The sequence below is a fragment of the Salmo salar genome, chromosome ssa11, assembly GCF_905237065.1.
Source record: "Salmo salar chromosome ssa11, Ssal_v3.1, whole genome shotgun sequence".
Classification (NCBI taxonomy): Eukaryota; Metazoa; Chordata; class Actinopteri; order Salmoniformes; family Salmonidae; genus Salmo; species Salmo salar.
In genome coordinates this window covers 5018417-5034804 of record NC_059452.1, presented here as the reverse complement: position 1 = coordinate 5034804, position 16388 = coordinate 5018417, and the positions used below count along the sequence as shown (strand labels likewise).

The following is a 16388-nucleotide window of genomic DNA, read 5'->3' as shown; positions in this document are numbered from 1 at the left end:
TATATTTTAAAATACAGTGATTTTTAAAACACTATGAGATTTGCGGTGACGTGGAGAGCAAGAAAATACCCTCCCTCTGGCTAGAAACTCGTTCCAGGTTTTTCTTACTTTTAATCCTACCCTGTGAAGTCACAGAGAAGCATTTTTTTAGCACCTTTCTTCTTGTCTTGCTTCTTATCTAGCTGTTTTCACATATGTAGACACTGGTTTGGTGCTGGAGATAATGAATGTGAGGTTGAAAGGTGGCTGAATTGCCCTCACTAGAAAGCCAAATACATTGCTAAGGGGTACGCTAGTGTGGACAATTCGAACAGAGCCTTGGTGTATGTTGTTGTGTGTGTTGTGATGACCCCGTTGTTAAACCTAGAGCACTGACAGAAGACCTTTGGTCTTTGATCAGGTCTTGACAAGTTCCTGCTTTTTGCCCGAAGGACGGACATCCGACGAATCAGCTTCGACACCGAGGACATGTCGGATGACGTCATCCCGCTGGCCAACATACGCAATGCCGTGGCACTGGACTGGCACGCCGAGGAGGGCTTCATCTACTGGACTGACGTCACCACCGACTCCATCAACCGGGCCCAGTGGGACGGCTCAAGGCAGGAGGTCAGTTCTGCCCCATATTATTTTCTTTCTAAGTTAGTCATTTAGCAGATGCTCCTATCCAGAGCCGCTTACTTTAATTGAATGCACCTTCCATTGTACAGTAAGTGAGACAGCCACCCATCAAGATCATCACAAGTAAAATAGCTAGTAATAGAGAAAATAGTTTACTGTTATAGTGGTGGATGTTTTGTCTAATCCTTGATAAGATACAATTGTTTGGGGGAATAATTTTAGCTGATGAGGTCAGAGTATTGAGAAAAGTCCCTTGCACTTTACTTTTAACAAAATGTCGCCACCATGAGTGTGGCGACAGCTGTTTGACTTTGTTGCTATGGGGGAGTATTTCATTGAAGTTACTGTACTGTATTGAAATGAGTTGTTATTGTGTGTGTCAGGTGGTGGTGGACACCAGTCTGGAAAGTCCAGCCGGTCTGGCTATTGACTGGGTGACCAACAAACTCTACTGGACCGATGCAGGTAAGGAACGGTGTTCTAGATTTAAATTACTATTGGGTAGTTGTACCACTGTGTATCATGTCAGCTATAGACTACCAGGAAGTCTTTATTGACTAGTCTTTATTGAGTAATTTGTTGTACAAACAATAATTAATTGTGTGTGTGTGTGTGTGTGTGTGTGTGTGTGTGTGTGTGTGTGTGTGTGTGTGTGTGTGTGTGTGTGTGTGTGTGTGTGTGTGTGTGTGTGTGTGTGAAATCAGGTACAGATCGTATCGAGGTATCTAATGCAGACGGGAGCATGCGTACCGTCCTGATCTGGGAGAATCTGGACCGACCCAGGGACATTGTGGTTGACCCAATTGGAGGGTGAGTCAGAGGTCAAGGGTTAATATCAGGTGTCAGATGTCCAATGACACCACTAACAATAGTTTACAGAGTAGCATGTAAACATGCAGTCCAATAAGTAGGTAAAATACTACTGAAGGAAATATCAGGTAGAGTCCTCCCAAAAAGTTAGCGCTGCATGGATTTTGTTGTTTACCACAGACACCTAATCTGAACATACAGTATACAGAGTACTTTTGCATACCACAATCATGTACAGTTTACTGATGCATGATTTTCCCTGAGTACCATAGATACATGTACTGGACAGACTGGGGTGTGAGTCCTAAGATAGAGCAGGCAGGGATGGACGCATCCAGCCGTATTGTCATCATCTCTTCCAACCTGACGTGGCCTAACGGACTGGCAATTGACTACCAAACACAGCGCCTGTACTGGGCCGATGCAGGGATGAAGACCATCGAGTTTGGCAACTTTGACGGCTCAGACAGACAGGTGAGGTGGTCTTGAAGGGATAGTCTTTAAAGTTGTAGCCCATTTTTCAACATATTTTTATTTGTTGGATGAGTATTTAATCAAGTGAGACTTTTTACTCTGTAAATCAGAATACTGGCTAATATTTTTATTCCCTGTCCCTCTCCCCTCCATTGGTGTCCAGGTGTTAATTGGCAGTCAGTTGCCCCACCCCTTTGGGCTGACTCTGCATGAGGAGAAGCTCTATTGGACAGACTGGCAGTCCAAGAGCATCCAGAGTGCCAACAAAATGACTGGCCTGGGACGACAGACACTCGCCGAGAACCTGGAGAACCTCATGGATATTCACATGTTCCATCGCTACCGCACCACCGGTGTGTGTGTGTGTGTGTGTGTGTGTGTGTGTGTGTGTGTGTGTGTGTGTGTGTGTGTGTGTGTGTGTAAATGCGTGGGTGCGTGTTAGTGCGTGCCCTGTTGGCCCTCTGAGTATTTTCTGACAAGATACTAGACCGCAACACCAGGTCCAGTGACCCTCCCTGTCACTAGGGGGATTAGGGGCCAGGTAAACTGATCCTATATATGGGGTTCAGAGGACAAAAAGCACCTGGGGCTCATACCAGGCTGAAGCAGCACTGATCAGAGTAGGGATGTCAAATGTTCAGCCTGCTGCACATATCCCATGGAGGCTCTAGTCTAGAGCGCCTGGTTAAATTGTGTTTGAGATCATTTTTAAACTGTTAAATGAGTGAGAAATATATGTCATTGTTGCAATAGTTTGTGAGTGGGCAACATATACTAAATTTTATATTGCGCTCTCTCCCACCTCTGTCCCTCACTCTCTAGTGCGGACCCCCTGTGCGGTGAATAATGGGGGCTGCAGTCACCTGTGTCTGTTGGCCCCACCCCCTAAAGGCTCCAGCTGTGCCTGTCCTACTGGCATCAACCTTCAGCTGGACGGAAAGACCTGCGCACACGGTAACATAGCAACAATATTGTATTATTATACTACCAGCACCCATTGTACAACAACCCATGGTACATTGGATGTTTTGGTGCCTCTGGGGCAATTTAGACACCTGCTTGAGGACCTTATTACTGATGAATGACCTTGTTGTGTTTCTGCTTGCATTTTGTATTTTCTGAAATTCAGAGCTCTTCTGTAAAAGAGACCTTGGTAAAATAAAGGTTAAAAAAACAACAATATACCATATATCTCATCACCTTAACACAATTAACTACAGAGATATTGATGTGTGTAAATAAACTACGTCTTCTAAGATACTACAAGTAGATTGATAACAATGGTTCATTGATATAACAAAATATTGTCTCATCGTTGATTTAAAGGAGAGAGAAAAAAACATAGTTTAGTATTTTGTTCATTAGCATGCTGTTGATATGGTCCCAACAACTGTGCATGTCAGCAGTAAAGTTTTCAAGATGGAGCACTTTCATTAAAAATCTGAAAGTGGGATGATAATGTGTTTTGCATTATCATCACACTCTTTGCTTTGTACTATATGTGCTCTGTCTTGAAAACGTTACTGCTGACATCTATTTATTTACTACCTTCACCGTCAAGGCCAAAGCTGTGATACAGTATTTGCAGCCGATTGATTCTTAAAGAATATCACTTACCAATGCCTCATAAATTTAGTTCAACTGTTTAACCTCATCATAATCCTAAGTATAAGGTGGTTTTATGCCATGTCCGGTACTCTCCATACTGATAGTGTTGTGTCTCTTGGTTGTAGGGATGAGTAGTTTCCTGATCTTTGCACGACGTACCGATATCAGGATGGTCTCTCTGGACATCCCCTACTTTTCTGATGTGGTGCTGGCTGTCAACGGATCCATGAAAAACACCATCGCCATCGGGGTAGACCCCAAAGAGGGTATGTGTGTGCATCTGTGCGTGTGTTTCAGCTTTTCTGTGATCACAGTGTGGTATGAACAGGAAAATGAGAAAGGTCTGCACTTACACTACTGTTCAAAAGTTGGGGTCACTTAGAAATGTTCTTGTTTTTGAAGGAAAAGCACATTTTTTTGGTCCATTAAAATAACATCCAATTGATCAGAAATACAGTGTAGACATTGTTAATGTTGTAAATGACTATTGTAGCTGGAAACGGCAGATTTTTTAATGGAATATCTGCATAGGCGTACAGAGGCCAACTATCAGCAACCATCACTTCTGTGTTCCAATGGCACTTTGTGTTAGCTAATCCAAGTTTATAATTTTAAAAGGCTAATTGATCATTAGAAAACCCTTTTGCAATTACGTTAGCACAGTTTTTCCAGCAGCAGACTATGATCAATAATGTCAAAAGCTGTACTGAAGTCTAACAAGACAGCCCCCACAATAATTGTATCATTAATTTCTCTCAGCCAATCATCAGTAATTTGTGTAAGTGCTTTTTGAGCATCCTTCCCTATAAGCATGCTGAAATTCTGTTGTCAATTTGTTTACTGTAAATTTTTCCTGAAGTTTACTAAGGGTTGGTAACAGGCTGATTGGTCAGCTATTTGAGCCAGTAAAGGGGGCTTTACTATTCTTGGGTAGTGAAATGACTTTAGCTTCCCTCCTGGCCTGAGGGAACACACTTTCTAGTAGGCTTAAATTGAAGATGTGGCAAATAGGAGTGGCAATGTTGTCTGCTATTATCCTCAGTAATTTTCCATCCAGATTGTCAGCTTGTCATTGTTGATAGACAACAATAATTTTTTCACCTCTTCCACACTGACTTTACTGAATTCAAAATTACAATTCTTATCTTTCATCATTTGGTCCGATATACTTGGATGTCTAGTGTCAGCGTTTGTTGCTGGTGTGTCATCCCTAAGTTTGCTTATCTTGCCAATGAAAAAGTCATGAAAGTAGTTTGCAATATCAGTGGGCTTTGTGATGAATGAGCCATTTGATTCAATGAATGAAGGAGCCGAGTTGGCTTTTTTTCCCAAAATGTAATTTAAGGTGCCCCAAAGCTTTTTACTATCATTCTTTATAGAATTTATCTTTGTTTCATAGTGTAGTTTATTTTTATTTAGTTTAGTCACATGATTTCTTAATTTGCAGTACGTTTGCCAATCAGTTGGGCTGCCAGACTTAATTGCCATACCATTTGCCTCATCCCTCTCAACCATACAATTCTTCAATTCCTCATCAATTCAAGGGGATTTAACAGTTTTTACAGTCATTTTCTTAATGGGTGTGTGCTGTGCTGTTTTTAACTACCCTGGTAGGTTAACTGACAACCTGATCCAGGTTACAGTTTAAAGTTTTTACCTGAAAAAGTACGTTCATCTCTAGGAGACAGAACGCGTCTCCTTCCTGAGCAGTATGATGGCTGTGTGATCCCATGGTGTTTATACTTGCATAATATTTATAATACAGATGAACGTGGTACCTTCAGGCGTTTAGAAATTGCTCCCAAGGATGAACCAGACTTGTGGAGGTCTACAATTATTTTTCTGAGGTCTTGTCTGATTTCTTTAGATTTTCCCATGGTTTCAAGCAGAGAGGCACTGAGTTGGAAGGTAGGCCTTGAAATACGTCCACGGGTACACCTCCACAGGTACACCTCCAATTGACTCAAATTATGTCAATTAGCCTATCAGAAGCTTCTAAAGCCATGACATCACAACATGTCAGTTCGTGCTGCAAGAGCTCTGATAGGTTGGTGGGCATCCTCTGAAAGTTGTCTTAATTACTGTGGAAGTCTGTGGAAGAGGGTGAGAACCATGAGCCTCCTAGATTTTGTATTGAAGTCAAGGTACCCAGAGAAGGACGGAATCTAGCTGGCCTCCGGCTACACCATGGTACTACCCCAGAGAGTGCTGTTGAGGCTACTGTAGACCTTCATTGCAAAACAGTGTTTTAATTAATTATTTGGTGACGTGAATATAGTTAGTATAGTTGTATCTATAAAGGATAACTTTTTAATGTTTTACTATTAAATATTTTTGAGGAGGAGGGTCCTTCCCTTCCTCCTTTGAGGAGCTTCCACTGATGTGCACACGCTGTTCCATTTGCACGCACTAACACTAAACAGTGACTAACAGTATGTCTTTGAAACCTTGCTGTGTGTGTCTACTGCCCCCTGCAGGTAAAGTGTACTGGTCAGACAGCACACTAAAGAAGGTGAGTAGAGCTAACATCAATGGGACGGCTCATGAGGATATTATCACTACAGGTGAGGGAAATAATCAATCAACTTTATTTCATAAAGCAAACATATCTGAATCACATTACAGATAGTACTAGGCTAGTGTCTTTTTTGTCTTTCTGCTGTATTATAGAGGAATATTCATCTATATTGCAAAACAAATGATCTGTTGCACTGAAATATTTCAACTTCTATACTTCTGCATACCCTTTGTTTTTCTCCTTTCTCTCTCACTTCCTCTAATCCTTTCTCTTCTCCCTAACTTTATCTCCTTCACTCCTTTCTTCCACACTTCCTCTTTACTTTTCTTTCTTTGTTTTCCTTCCTTCCTTCCGTCTTCCTCTCTCTTTCTCTCGTTCTCCAGGTCTGATAACCACTGATGGTCTGGCGGTGGATGCGGTGGGTCGAAAGATCTACTGGACTGACACCGGAACGAACCGGATCGAGGTGGCCAACCTGGACGGCTCCATGAGGAAGGTTCTGATCTGGCAGAACCTGGACAGCCCACGAGCGATCGCCCTTTACCACGAGATGGGGTAAGGAGTTAGAGTTTGGCTGTCAGTCAATTAAGGTTCACTGTGCACAGCAGTGTGTTTAGCTCCAGGTGCTGATTTTGCACTTGTTTTTCACTATTAATTTACTGAATAATCATATGCAGACTGTTAGTTAGTTCCTGTGAGAGAGTTAGTTCCTGTGTGTTTTATTGCAGGGCAATAAAAGTTGACCCGTCGTGAATTACAACCCAGCAATTTAGATTGAGCAATAGTTAGCCCTCCTTTGTCGGTCTTCTAACGACTTCCTGTGTGACATTAATTTCTCTCTCTCTCTCCTCCAGGTATATGTACTGGACAGACTGGGGGGAACATGCTAAGTTGGAGCGGTCAGCGATGGATGGCTTGGACCGTTTGGTTCTGATCAGTAACAACCTAGGCTGGCCTAACGGACTGGCCATCGACAGTGCCGGCTCACAAGTACTGTGGGCCGACGCTCACACAGAGGTCAGTCACCCTGTCCGAAAAGCTAAAGCTTCCGAGTGGCGCTGTGGTCTAAGGCATTGAATCTCAGTGCTAGAGGTGTCACTACAGACCCTGGTTTGATTCCAGGCTGTATCACAACTGGTAGTGATTGGGAGTCCCATAGGGCAGCGCACAATTGGCCCAGCATTGTCTGGGTTAGGGTTTGGCCGTGGTAGGCCATCATTGTAAATAAGAATTTGTTCTTAACTCTTACATCTAGACGTTCCGCTAGCGGAACACCTGCTCCAATATCCAATTATAGGCGTGGCGCGAAATACAAACTCCTCGAAAATCCGAAAACTTCAATTTTTCAAACATATGACTATTTTACACCATTTTAAAGACAAGACTCTCCTTTATCTAACCACACTGTCCAATTTCAAAAAGGCTTTACAGCAAAAGCGAAATATTAGATTATGTCAGCAGAGTACCAAGCCAGAAATAATCAGACACCCATTTTTCAAGCTAGCATATAATGTCACAAAAACCCAGAAGACAGCTAAATGCAGCACTAACCTTTGATGATCTTCATCAGATGACACTCCTAGGACATTATGTTATACAATACATGCATGTTTTGTTCAATCAAGCTTTTTACATTAGCATGTGACGTTCAGAACTAGCATTCCCACCGAACACTTCCGGTGAGTTTACTAAATTACTCACGATAAACGTTCACAAAAAACATAACAATTATTTTAAGAATTATAGATACAGAACTCCTTTATGCAATTGCTGTGTCCGATTTTAAAATAGCTTTTCGGTGAAAGCACATTTTGCATTATTCTGAGTAGATAGCTCGCCATCACGGGCTAGCTATTTTGACACCCACCAAGTTTGGTACTCACCAAACTCAGATTTACTATAAGAAAAATTGGATTACCTTTGCTGTTCTTCATCAGAATGCACTCCCAGGACTTCTACTTCAATAACAAATGTTGGGTTGATTCCAAATAATCCATAGTTATATCCAAATAGCGGTGTTTTGTTGTGCGTTCAAGACACTATCCGAAGGGTAACGAAGGGTGACACGCCCGGCGCGTTTCGTGACAAAAAAATTCAAAATATTCCATTACCGTACTTCGAAGCATGTCAAACGCTGTTTAAAATCAATTTTTATGCGATTTTTCTCGTAAAAAAAGCGATAATATTCCGACCGGGAGTCGTTGTTTTCGTTCAAAGACTGAAAATGAAAACATGGAGTCGTCTCGTGCACGCGTGCGCCAGTCTCATTGTTCTCAGATCGACCACTTACCAAATGCGCTACTGTTTTTCAGCCATGGCCTGCAAAGTCATCATTCAACGTTCTGGCCCCTTCTGAGAGCCTATGGGAGCATTAGAAAATGTCACGTTACAGCAGAGATCCCCTGTTTTGGATAGAGATGATCAAGAAGGCCAAGAAATGGTCAGAGAGGGCTCTTCCTGTTTGGAATCTTCTCAGGTTTTGGCCTGCCAAATGAGTTCTGTTATACTCACATACACCATTCAAACAGTTTTAGAAACTTTGGAGTGTTTTCTATCCAAAGCTAATAATTAAATGCATATTCTAGTTTCTGGACAGGAGTAATAATCAGATTAAATCAGGTACGTTTTTTATCCGGCCGTGAAAATACTGCCCCCTATCCATAACAAGTTAACTGACTTGACTGGTTAAATAACATTTTAATAAATAATGCAAGAGGTCATCCAATCCTGAGAGCTACAGAGTGTGGAGGCTTTTGTTCCAGCCCAGCTCTAACACAGCTGGGTCATGTTTAAAGAGGACTCACCATAGCAAAAGCATTTTGCCACTGAAATGACAGGTATGTGTTCTTATTAGAGAAGAAGAATGGAGAATCTTCATTGAATTATTTTTTTAAATCCAGGACTAGGCTTATTCTGTCTCTGGGAAACCGGCCTATTGAGTCAGTGAATTAACAAAGTTTTTCCCTCCCGTAGCGCATCGAGGCGGCAGACCTGAACGGGCTGAACCGCCGTACCCTGGTATCCCCAGTCCAGCACCCGTATGGTCTGACCCTACTAGGACCACACATCTATTGGACCGACTGGCAGAGCCGTAGCATCCAGCGGGCTGACAAAACCACCGGCGCCAACACCATCACTGTACGCAGCAACCTGCCCGGGCTCATGGACATACAGGCCGTGGATAGAGAAAAGCCACTGGGTGAGTGTTTCAATGGCACACTGGCCTCGGAACAGCAAAGAGGAAGGTGTGGGTAGGGGTTTGCCTTGGTTTAACCTCGTCCCCAGGCTATTGCGCATGTCCCATAAAAGCCTTGTACATCAACCATTCAAAGTTGGCCTTAGTGGGAGTGGCCATAGAATTATATGGGAGTGACCTTACTTGTCATCATTTAATTTTAGAAAATCACACGACTGCAAAAAATCTGGTAAGGTTGTTTGGTTGGTGTGTGTTTGGAATTGAGTGGCACTTACCCATTTGCTGTCCTCCATTTGTCCCCTGTATTCTCTATTTATTGTTCGTCTTCCCTCTCTCACTTCACTTTCAATGGAATCAGTTGCCTGTATGTAATGGGAATGTCTTGAAACCAGTAAATATTCTGCTGCTACCCCTATTTGTGTACCTGCAACAAAAGTCTGACTTGGTTTGCTCCTTCCTCCCCCTCTCCAGGTTTCAATAAGTGTGGTAGAATGAACGGGGGCTGTAGCCACATGTGTCTGCCCCGCCCCAATGGTACTTCCTGTGCCTGTCCCACCGGCATCCTCCTAAAGGGGGATGCCAGGTCATGTGACGACTCCCCCGAGACCTACCTGCTCTTCTCCAACCGGGTCAGCGTGCGACGCATCTCCCTGGACACAGATGACCACACGGACGTGCATGTGCCCATGCCCGAGCTGCACAACGTCATCTCACTGGACTACGACAGCGTGGACGGGAAGCTGTACTACACCGATGTCAGCCTGGATGTTATCAGGTATGCTAAAAAGACACTCACACGCACAATATACACTGAGTGTACAAAACATTAGAAACACCTTCCTAATATTGAGTTGCACCCACTTTTGCCCTCAGAACAGCCTCAATTTGTTTGGGCATGGACTCTACAAGGTGTCAAAATGTTCCACAGGGATGCTGGCCCATGTTGACTAATGCTTCCCACAGTTGTGTCAAGTTGGCTGGTAGTGGATCTCTAAACCAAATAGATCGTTCCATCTCATCCCACAGATGCGCAATTGGATTGAGATCTTGTGACTGGGCAGGCCACTGAAGTAAGCAGAATTCACTGTCATGTTTGTGGAACCATTCCTGGACAATCCTAGCCTTGTGACATGGGGCATTATCCAGCTGAAAAAATATATAGTTGCAGATGGATACATACAGTGAGGGAAAAAAGTATTTGATCCCCTGCTGATTTTGTACGTTTGCCCACTGACAAAGAAATGATCAGTCTATAATTATAATGGTAGGTTTATTTGAACAGTGAGATACAGAATAACAACAAAAAAATCCTGAAAAACACATGTCAAAAAATGTTATAAAATGATTTGCATTTTAATGAGGGAAATAAGTATTTGACCCCTCTGCAAAACATGACTTAGTACTTGGTGGCAAAACCCTTGTTGGCAATCACAGAGGTCAGACGTTTCTTGTCGTTGGCCACTAGGTTTGTACACATCTCAGGAGGGATTTTGTCCCACTCCTCTTTGCAGATATTCCCCAAGTCATTAAGGTTTCGAGGCTGACGTTGGGCAACTCGAACCTTCAGCTCCCTCCACAGATTTTCTATGGGATTAAGGTCTGGAGACTGGCTAGGCAACTCCAGGACCTTAATGTGCTTCTTCTTGAGCCACTCCTTTGTTGCCTTGGCCGTGTGTTTTGGGTCATTGTCATGCTGGAATACCCATCCACGACCCATTTTCAATGCCCTGGCTGAGGGAAGGAGATTCTCACCCAAGATTTGACAGTACATGGCCCCGTCCATCGTCCCTTTGATGAGGTGAAGTTGTCCTGTCCCCTTAGCAGAAAAACACCCCCAAAGCATAATGTTTCCACCTCCATGTTTGACGGTGGGGATGGTTTTCTTGGGGTCATAGGCAGCATTCCTCCTCCTCCAAACACGGCAAGTTGAGTTGATGCCAAAGAGCTCCATTTTGGTCTCACCTGACCACAACACTTTCACCCAGTTGTCCTCTGAATCATTCAGATGTTCATTGGCAAACTTCAGACAAGCATGTATATGTGCTTTCTTGAGCAGGGGGACCTGCGGGCGCTGCAGGATTTCAGTCCTTCACAGTGTAGTGTGTTACCAATTGTTTTCTTGGTGACTATGGTCCCAGCTGCCTTGAGATCATTGCCAAGATCCTCCCGTGTAGTTCTGGGCTGATTCCTCACCATTCTCATGATCATTGCAACTCCACGAGGTGAGATCTTGCATGGAACCCCAGGCCGATGGATGTTGACAGTTCTTTTGTGTTTCTTCCATTTGCGAATAATCACACCAACTGTTGTCACCTTCTCACCAAGCTGCTTGTCGATGGTCTTGTAGCCCATTCCAGCCTTGTGTAGGTCTACAATCTTGTCCCTGACATCCTTGGAGAGCTCTTTGGTCTTGGCCATGGTGGAGAGTTTGGAATCTGATTGATTGATTGCTTCTGTGGACAGGTGTCTTTTATACAGGTAACAATCTGAGATTAGCAGCACTCCCTTTAAGAGTGTGCTCCTAATCTCAGCTCGTTACCTATATAAAAGACAACTGGGAGCCAGAAATCTTTCTGATTGAGAGGGGGTCAAATACTTTTTTCCCTCATTAAAATGCAAATCAATTTAGAACATTTTTGACATGCGTTTTTCTGGATTTTATTGTTGTTATTCTTTCTTTCACTGTTCAAATAAACCTACCATTAAAATTATAGTATGATCATTTCTTTGTCAGTGGGCAAACTTACAAAATCAGCAGGGGATAAAATACTTTTTTCCCTCGCTGTAGCTGCCATGAATGGATGCACCTATTTGGCAATGATGTTTAGATATCCTGTAGCATTCAAACGTAGCTCCACTTTTATCAAGGGACCTAATATGTGCCATGAAAACATACCCCACACCATCATACCACCACCATCAGCCTGCAATGTTGAAACGCAGCATGATGGATGCATGTACTCATGTAGTTTTCTCCATACCCTAGTCCCCCCATCAGCGTGAAATAGCAGGAACCGGGATTCATCAAACCAGGCGATGTTTTTTCAATTCTGCAGTTTCCAGTGTTTTCGTTCCTTAGCGCACTGCAACTGCAGTTTCTTGCTGAAAGAAGTGGAACTCTAAGGTCATCGGCTGCCATACCCCATTTGTGTCAAGGTACGATGAGTTGTGCATCATTTGATGGGTCTTTGGGGACCAATGTTGTACTGGGCTGTCCGTCTGTTGCTCTGCACAATTTGTGTCTGCCTCCTTTGTCCTCTTTTATCAATGACCTGTTTTCAACCACTGGTCTGCCATTGGCTGGATGTCCTTTGGGTGGTGGGCCATTCTTGATACACACGAAACTGTTGAGTGTGAAAAACCCAGCAGTGTTGCAGTTCTTGACACACTCAAACCAGTGCGCCTGGCACCTACTACCATACCCTGTTCAAAGGCACTTGAATCTTTTGTCTTGCCCATTCACCGTCTGAATGGCACACATACACAATCCATGTCTCTTTTGTCTCAAGGCTTAAAAATCTATCTTTAACCTTTCTCCTCCCCTTCATCTACACTGATTGAAGTGGTTCAAAATGTGACATCAATAAGGCATCATAGCTTTCAATTGGATTCACCTGGTCAGTCTGTCATGTAAAGACCAGGTGTTCCTAATGATTGTACACTCAGTGTATACACACACACAATATGTACAGTACACTCTTACTCACACACACACATGCATGCATTCCAACAGTTAATTCCTCCTTGTCACTTTTTCTTACTATTTGGGGTTTTAACTCTTTGCAATTAATGTATTCAAGCAATAGTTAGGCACTCTACCAATAAGATTTAATTTAATAATTGATTTGTTGATTGATTGATTCATTGATTGACTTAACTTCTCATGTGCTGGTCAGACGGGCCAACCTGGATGGTACAGGGATGGAGACAGTGATAAGCCAGGGTCTGAAGACCACTGATGGTCTAGCTGTGGACTGGGTGACCAGGAATATGTACTGGACAGACACAGGTCGCAACACCATCGAGGTGGCACGACTGGACGGGACCAGCCGCAAAGTACTAGTCAACAACAGCCTGGATGAACCCAGGGCCATCGCTGTGTTTCCCAGCAAAGGGTGAGAGGGGGGAGAGGAGGAGGGATAGAGGGGGGAAAGCGTTAAGGTTGAGGGAAAAGGGTGGAAGGGTATAGTGGAAGAGCTTGGTTTTGTGAGTGTTTGTAAGTGCGTGTTTGTGTGTGTGGGGGGGGGGGTGGGAACTGGGTTGTCATTGTTTCATTGGTCTCTCTAGGTACCTGTTCTGGACAGACTGGGGTCACATTGCTAAGATTGAGCGGGCACACCTAGATGGATCAGACCGTAAAGTTCTGATTAACACAGACCTGGGCTGGCCCAACGGACTCACACTGGATTACGACACACACAGGTTAGAAACAGAGAGTGGGAGGGAGAGAGTGGAAGGGAGGGGGATGGTGACAGGGAGGGAATAAGGGAATGACAGAGAGAGATAAAGAAGAGAGTGGCAGTGGTAGGGAGGAAGGGCGGGAATAAGGGAATGACAGACAGATATACAGGAGGGATTGGTAGGGAGGGTGGGAATAAGGGAATGACAGACAGAGATAAAGGAGAGAGAGGGAATGAGAGACACAGATACAGGAGAGAGAAGGAGTGGTAGGTAGGGAGAGAGAGAGGGAAGGAATAAGGTAATGGCAGACAAAGATACAGGAGAGAGAGGGAATGGTAGGGAGAAAGGGAGCACAGGTATAGTTTTTGGTAATAAATCTTGTTCTGGGGGCAGCCTTCCAGAGTGGTCACTAGCTGGCACAGCCACAAAGTCATAATCTGCCTTAACCACACTGCTAACCCTAATGCCTAGCCCATCAATTAAATTAACTTTAACCTCTTACATCTAGACGTTCCGCTAGCGGAACACCTGCTCCAATATCCAATGATGGGCGTGGCGCGAAATACAAATTCCTCTAAAATCTGAAAACTTCAATTTTTCAAACATGTGACTATTTTACAGCATTTTAAAGACAAGACTCTCGTTAATCTAACCACACTGTCCGATTTCAAAAAGGCTTTACAACGAAAGCAAAACATTAGATTATGTCAGCAGAGTACCCAGCCAGAAATAATCAGACACCCATTTTTCAAGCTAGCATATAATGTCACAAAAAAACAAAACCACAGCTAAATGCAGCACTAACCTTTGATGATCTTCATCAGATGACAACCCTAGGACATTATGTTATACAATGCATGCAAGTTTTGTTAAATAAAGTTCATATTTATATCAAAAAACTGCTTTTTTACATTAGCATGTGACGTTCAGAACTAGCATACCCCCCGCAAACATCCGGTGAATTTACTAAATTACTCACGATAAACGTTCACAAAAAACATAACAATTATTTTAAGAATTATAGATACAGAACTCCTCTATGCACTCGATATGTCCGAATTTAAAATAGCTTTTCGGTGAAAGCACATTTTGCAATATTCTCAGTAGATAGCCCAGCCATCACGGCTAGCCATTTAGACACCGACCAAGTTTAGCCCTGATCAAACTCCGATTTACTATTACAAAAGTTTCATTACCTTTGTTGTCTTCGTCAGAATGCACTCCCAGGACTGCTACTTTAATAACAAATGTTGGTTTGGTCCAAAACAATCCATCGTTATATCCAAATTGCGGCGTTTTGTTCGTGCGTTCAAGACACTATCCGAAATGGTAAATCAGGGTCGCGAGCATGGCGCAATTCGTGACAAAAGATTTCTAAATATTCCATTATCGTACTTCCAAGCATGTCAACCGCTGTTTAAAATCCATTTTTATGCCATTTTTCTCGTAAAAAAGCGATAATATTCCGACCGGGAATCTCCGTTTAGCTAAACAGAGGAAAGAAAACAAAGCTTTCGGTCGACGCGGGCACGAGCCTGAGTCTCACAGTACTGTAACCAGCCACTATCCAAACGCACAACTTTGTTTCAGCCAGAGCCTGCAAAGCCACGATTCAGCATTTTGCCGCCTTCTGAGAGTCCATGTGAGCCGTAGAAAGTGTCACGTAAGAGCAGAGATCCCCTGTAATAGATAGAGATAATCAACAAGGCCAAGAAATGGTCAGACAGGGTACTTCCTGTACAGAATCTTCTCAGGTTTTGGCCTGCCAAATGAGTTCTGTTATACTCACAGACACCATTCAAACAGTTTTAGAAACTTTGGAGTGTTTTCTATCCAAAGCGAATAATTATATGCATATTCTAGTTTCTGGGCAGGAGTACTAATCAGATTAAATCGGGTACGTTTTTTATCCGTCCGTGAAAATACTGCCCCCTAGCCAATTTGATTAAGACCAAAAAGCAAAGTTTTGTTTTCATGAATTTTTACAATATAGCCAATTTTGACACTGCAGCTGGCCCATCTAGCAAACATTGCTCAGTTCTGCCTCCAGGACAAGACTCATCCCAATAAATGGCAATCCACAGAGGAAGCGGGACGGAGAGTGTGACAGTCAGAGACAGGAAAAGAGGGAGAGAAAGACTGAAAATATTAGGGCTTAACAGCATACAAAGCAGATCTCAGCCGAGAAAATCTAATTATTTTCTGCAGAACATTCTGTTTTGTGTAGTAAATCATAGTACAAGAGTTTTCTGGCCTCTTGATAGGATAGCTTTGATGTCAGTTCCTGTTAAATCCCTCTCATCTCTGTCTAATATCTCTGTAAAGTATTTTTGCCTAGTATGTATATGTACTATGAATGTGTGTTTAACTCCTCCGTGTGTGTGTGTGTGTAGGATCTTCTGGGTGGATGCTCACTTGGACCGCATTGAGAGTTCCGACCTAAACGGAAAGCTCCGTCAAATCCTCGTCAGCCCTGTGTCCCACCCCTTCGCCCTCACACAGGTACCCCCCAGCTGTCAATCAATCACTTGACCCCTACCCCTGGCTGCTTCATCCACTCACTTGCTCTTATTCCTCCTCCACTAGCTTGTTTGTTCACTGCCTCACTTGCTCTCCCTCCTCCTCCACTCGTACTGAACCATAAAACTGAACCATTCTAATTCCCTTCATCTCTGACCTTCATTTTCTTCCTCCCTCTCTCTCTTCCTCCTCGTCTGTGTTTTTTTTTCTCTCCACTCTTTTTCTCTACCTTGTTCCCCC

At 43.3% G+C, this 16388-nt stretch overlaps 1 protein-coding gene across 1 annotated transcript in view; it reads left to right on the top strand.

The window, feature by feature from the left end:
* The window catches only part of LOC106561901 (low-density lipoprotein receptor-related protein 4-like), a 281986-nt gene that overhangs the window by 247444 nt on the left and 18154 nt on the right, over nt 1-16388 (top strand). Inside the window, 15 exon segments of the mRNA XM_014126232.2 lie at nt 401-609; nt 1005-1086; nt 1326-1431; nt 1704-1905; nt 2069-2258; nt 2728-2859; nt 3639-3779; nt 5991-6077; nt 6415-6586; nt 6886-7048; nt 9005-9230; nt 9699-10002; nt 13124-13342; nt 13515-13649; nt 16022-16130. Coding sequence (XP_013981707.2) covers nt 401-609; nt 1005-1086; nt 1326-1431; nt 1704-1905; nt 2069-2258; nt 2728-2859; nt 3639-3779; nt 5991-6077; nt 6415-6586; nt 6886-7048; nt 9005-9230; nt 9699-10002; nt 13124-13342; nt 13515-13649; nt 16022-16130 — 2477 coding nt within the window.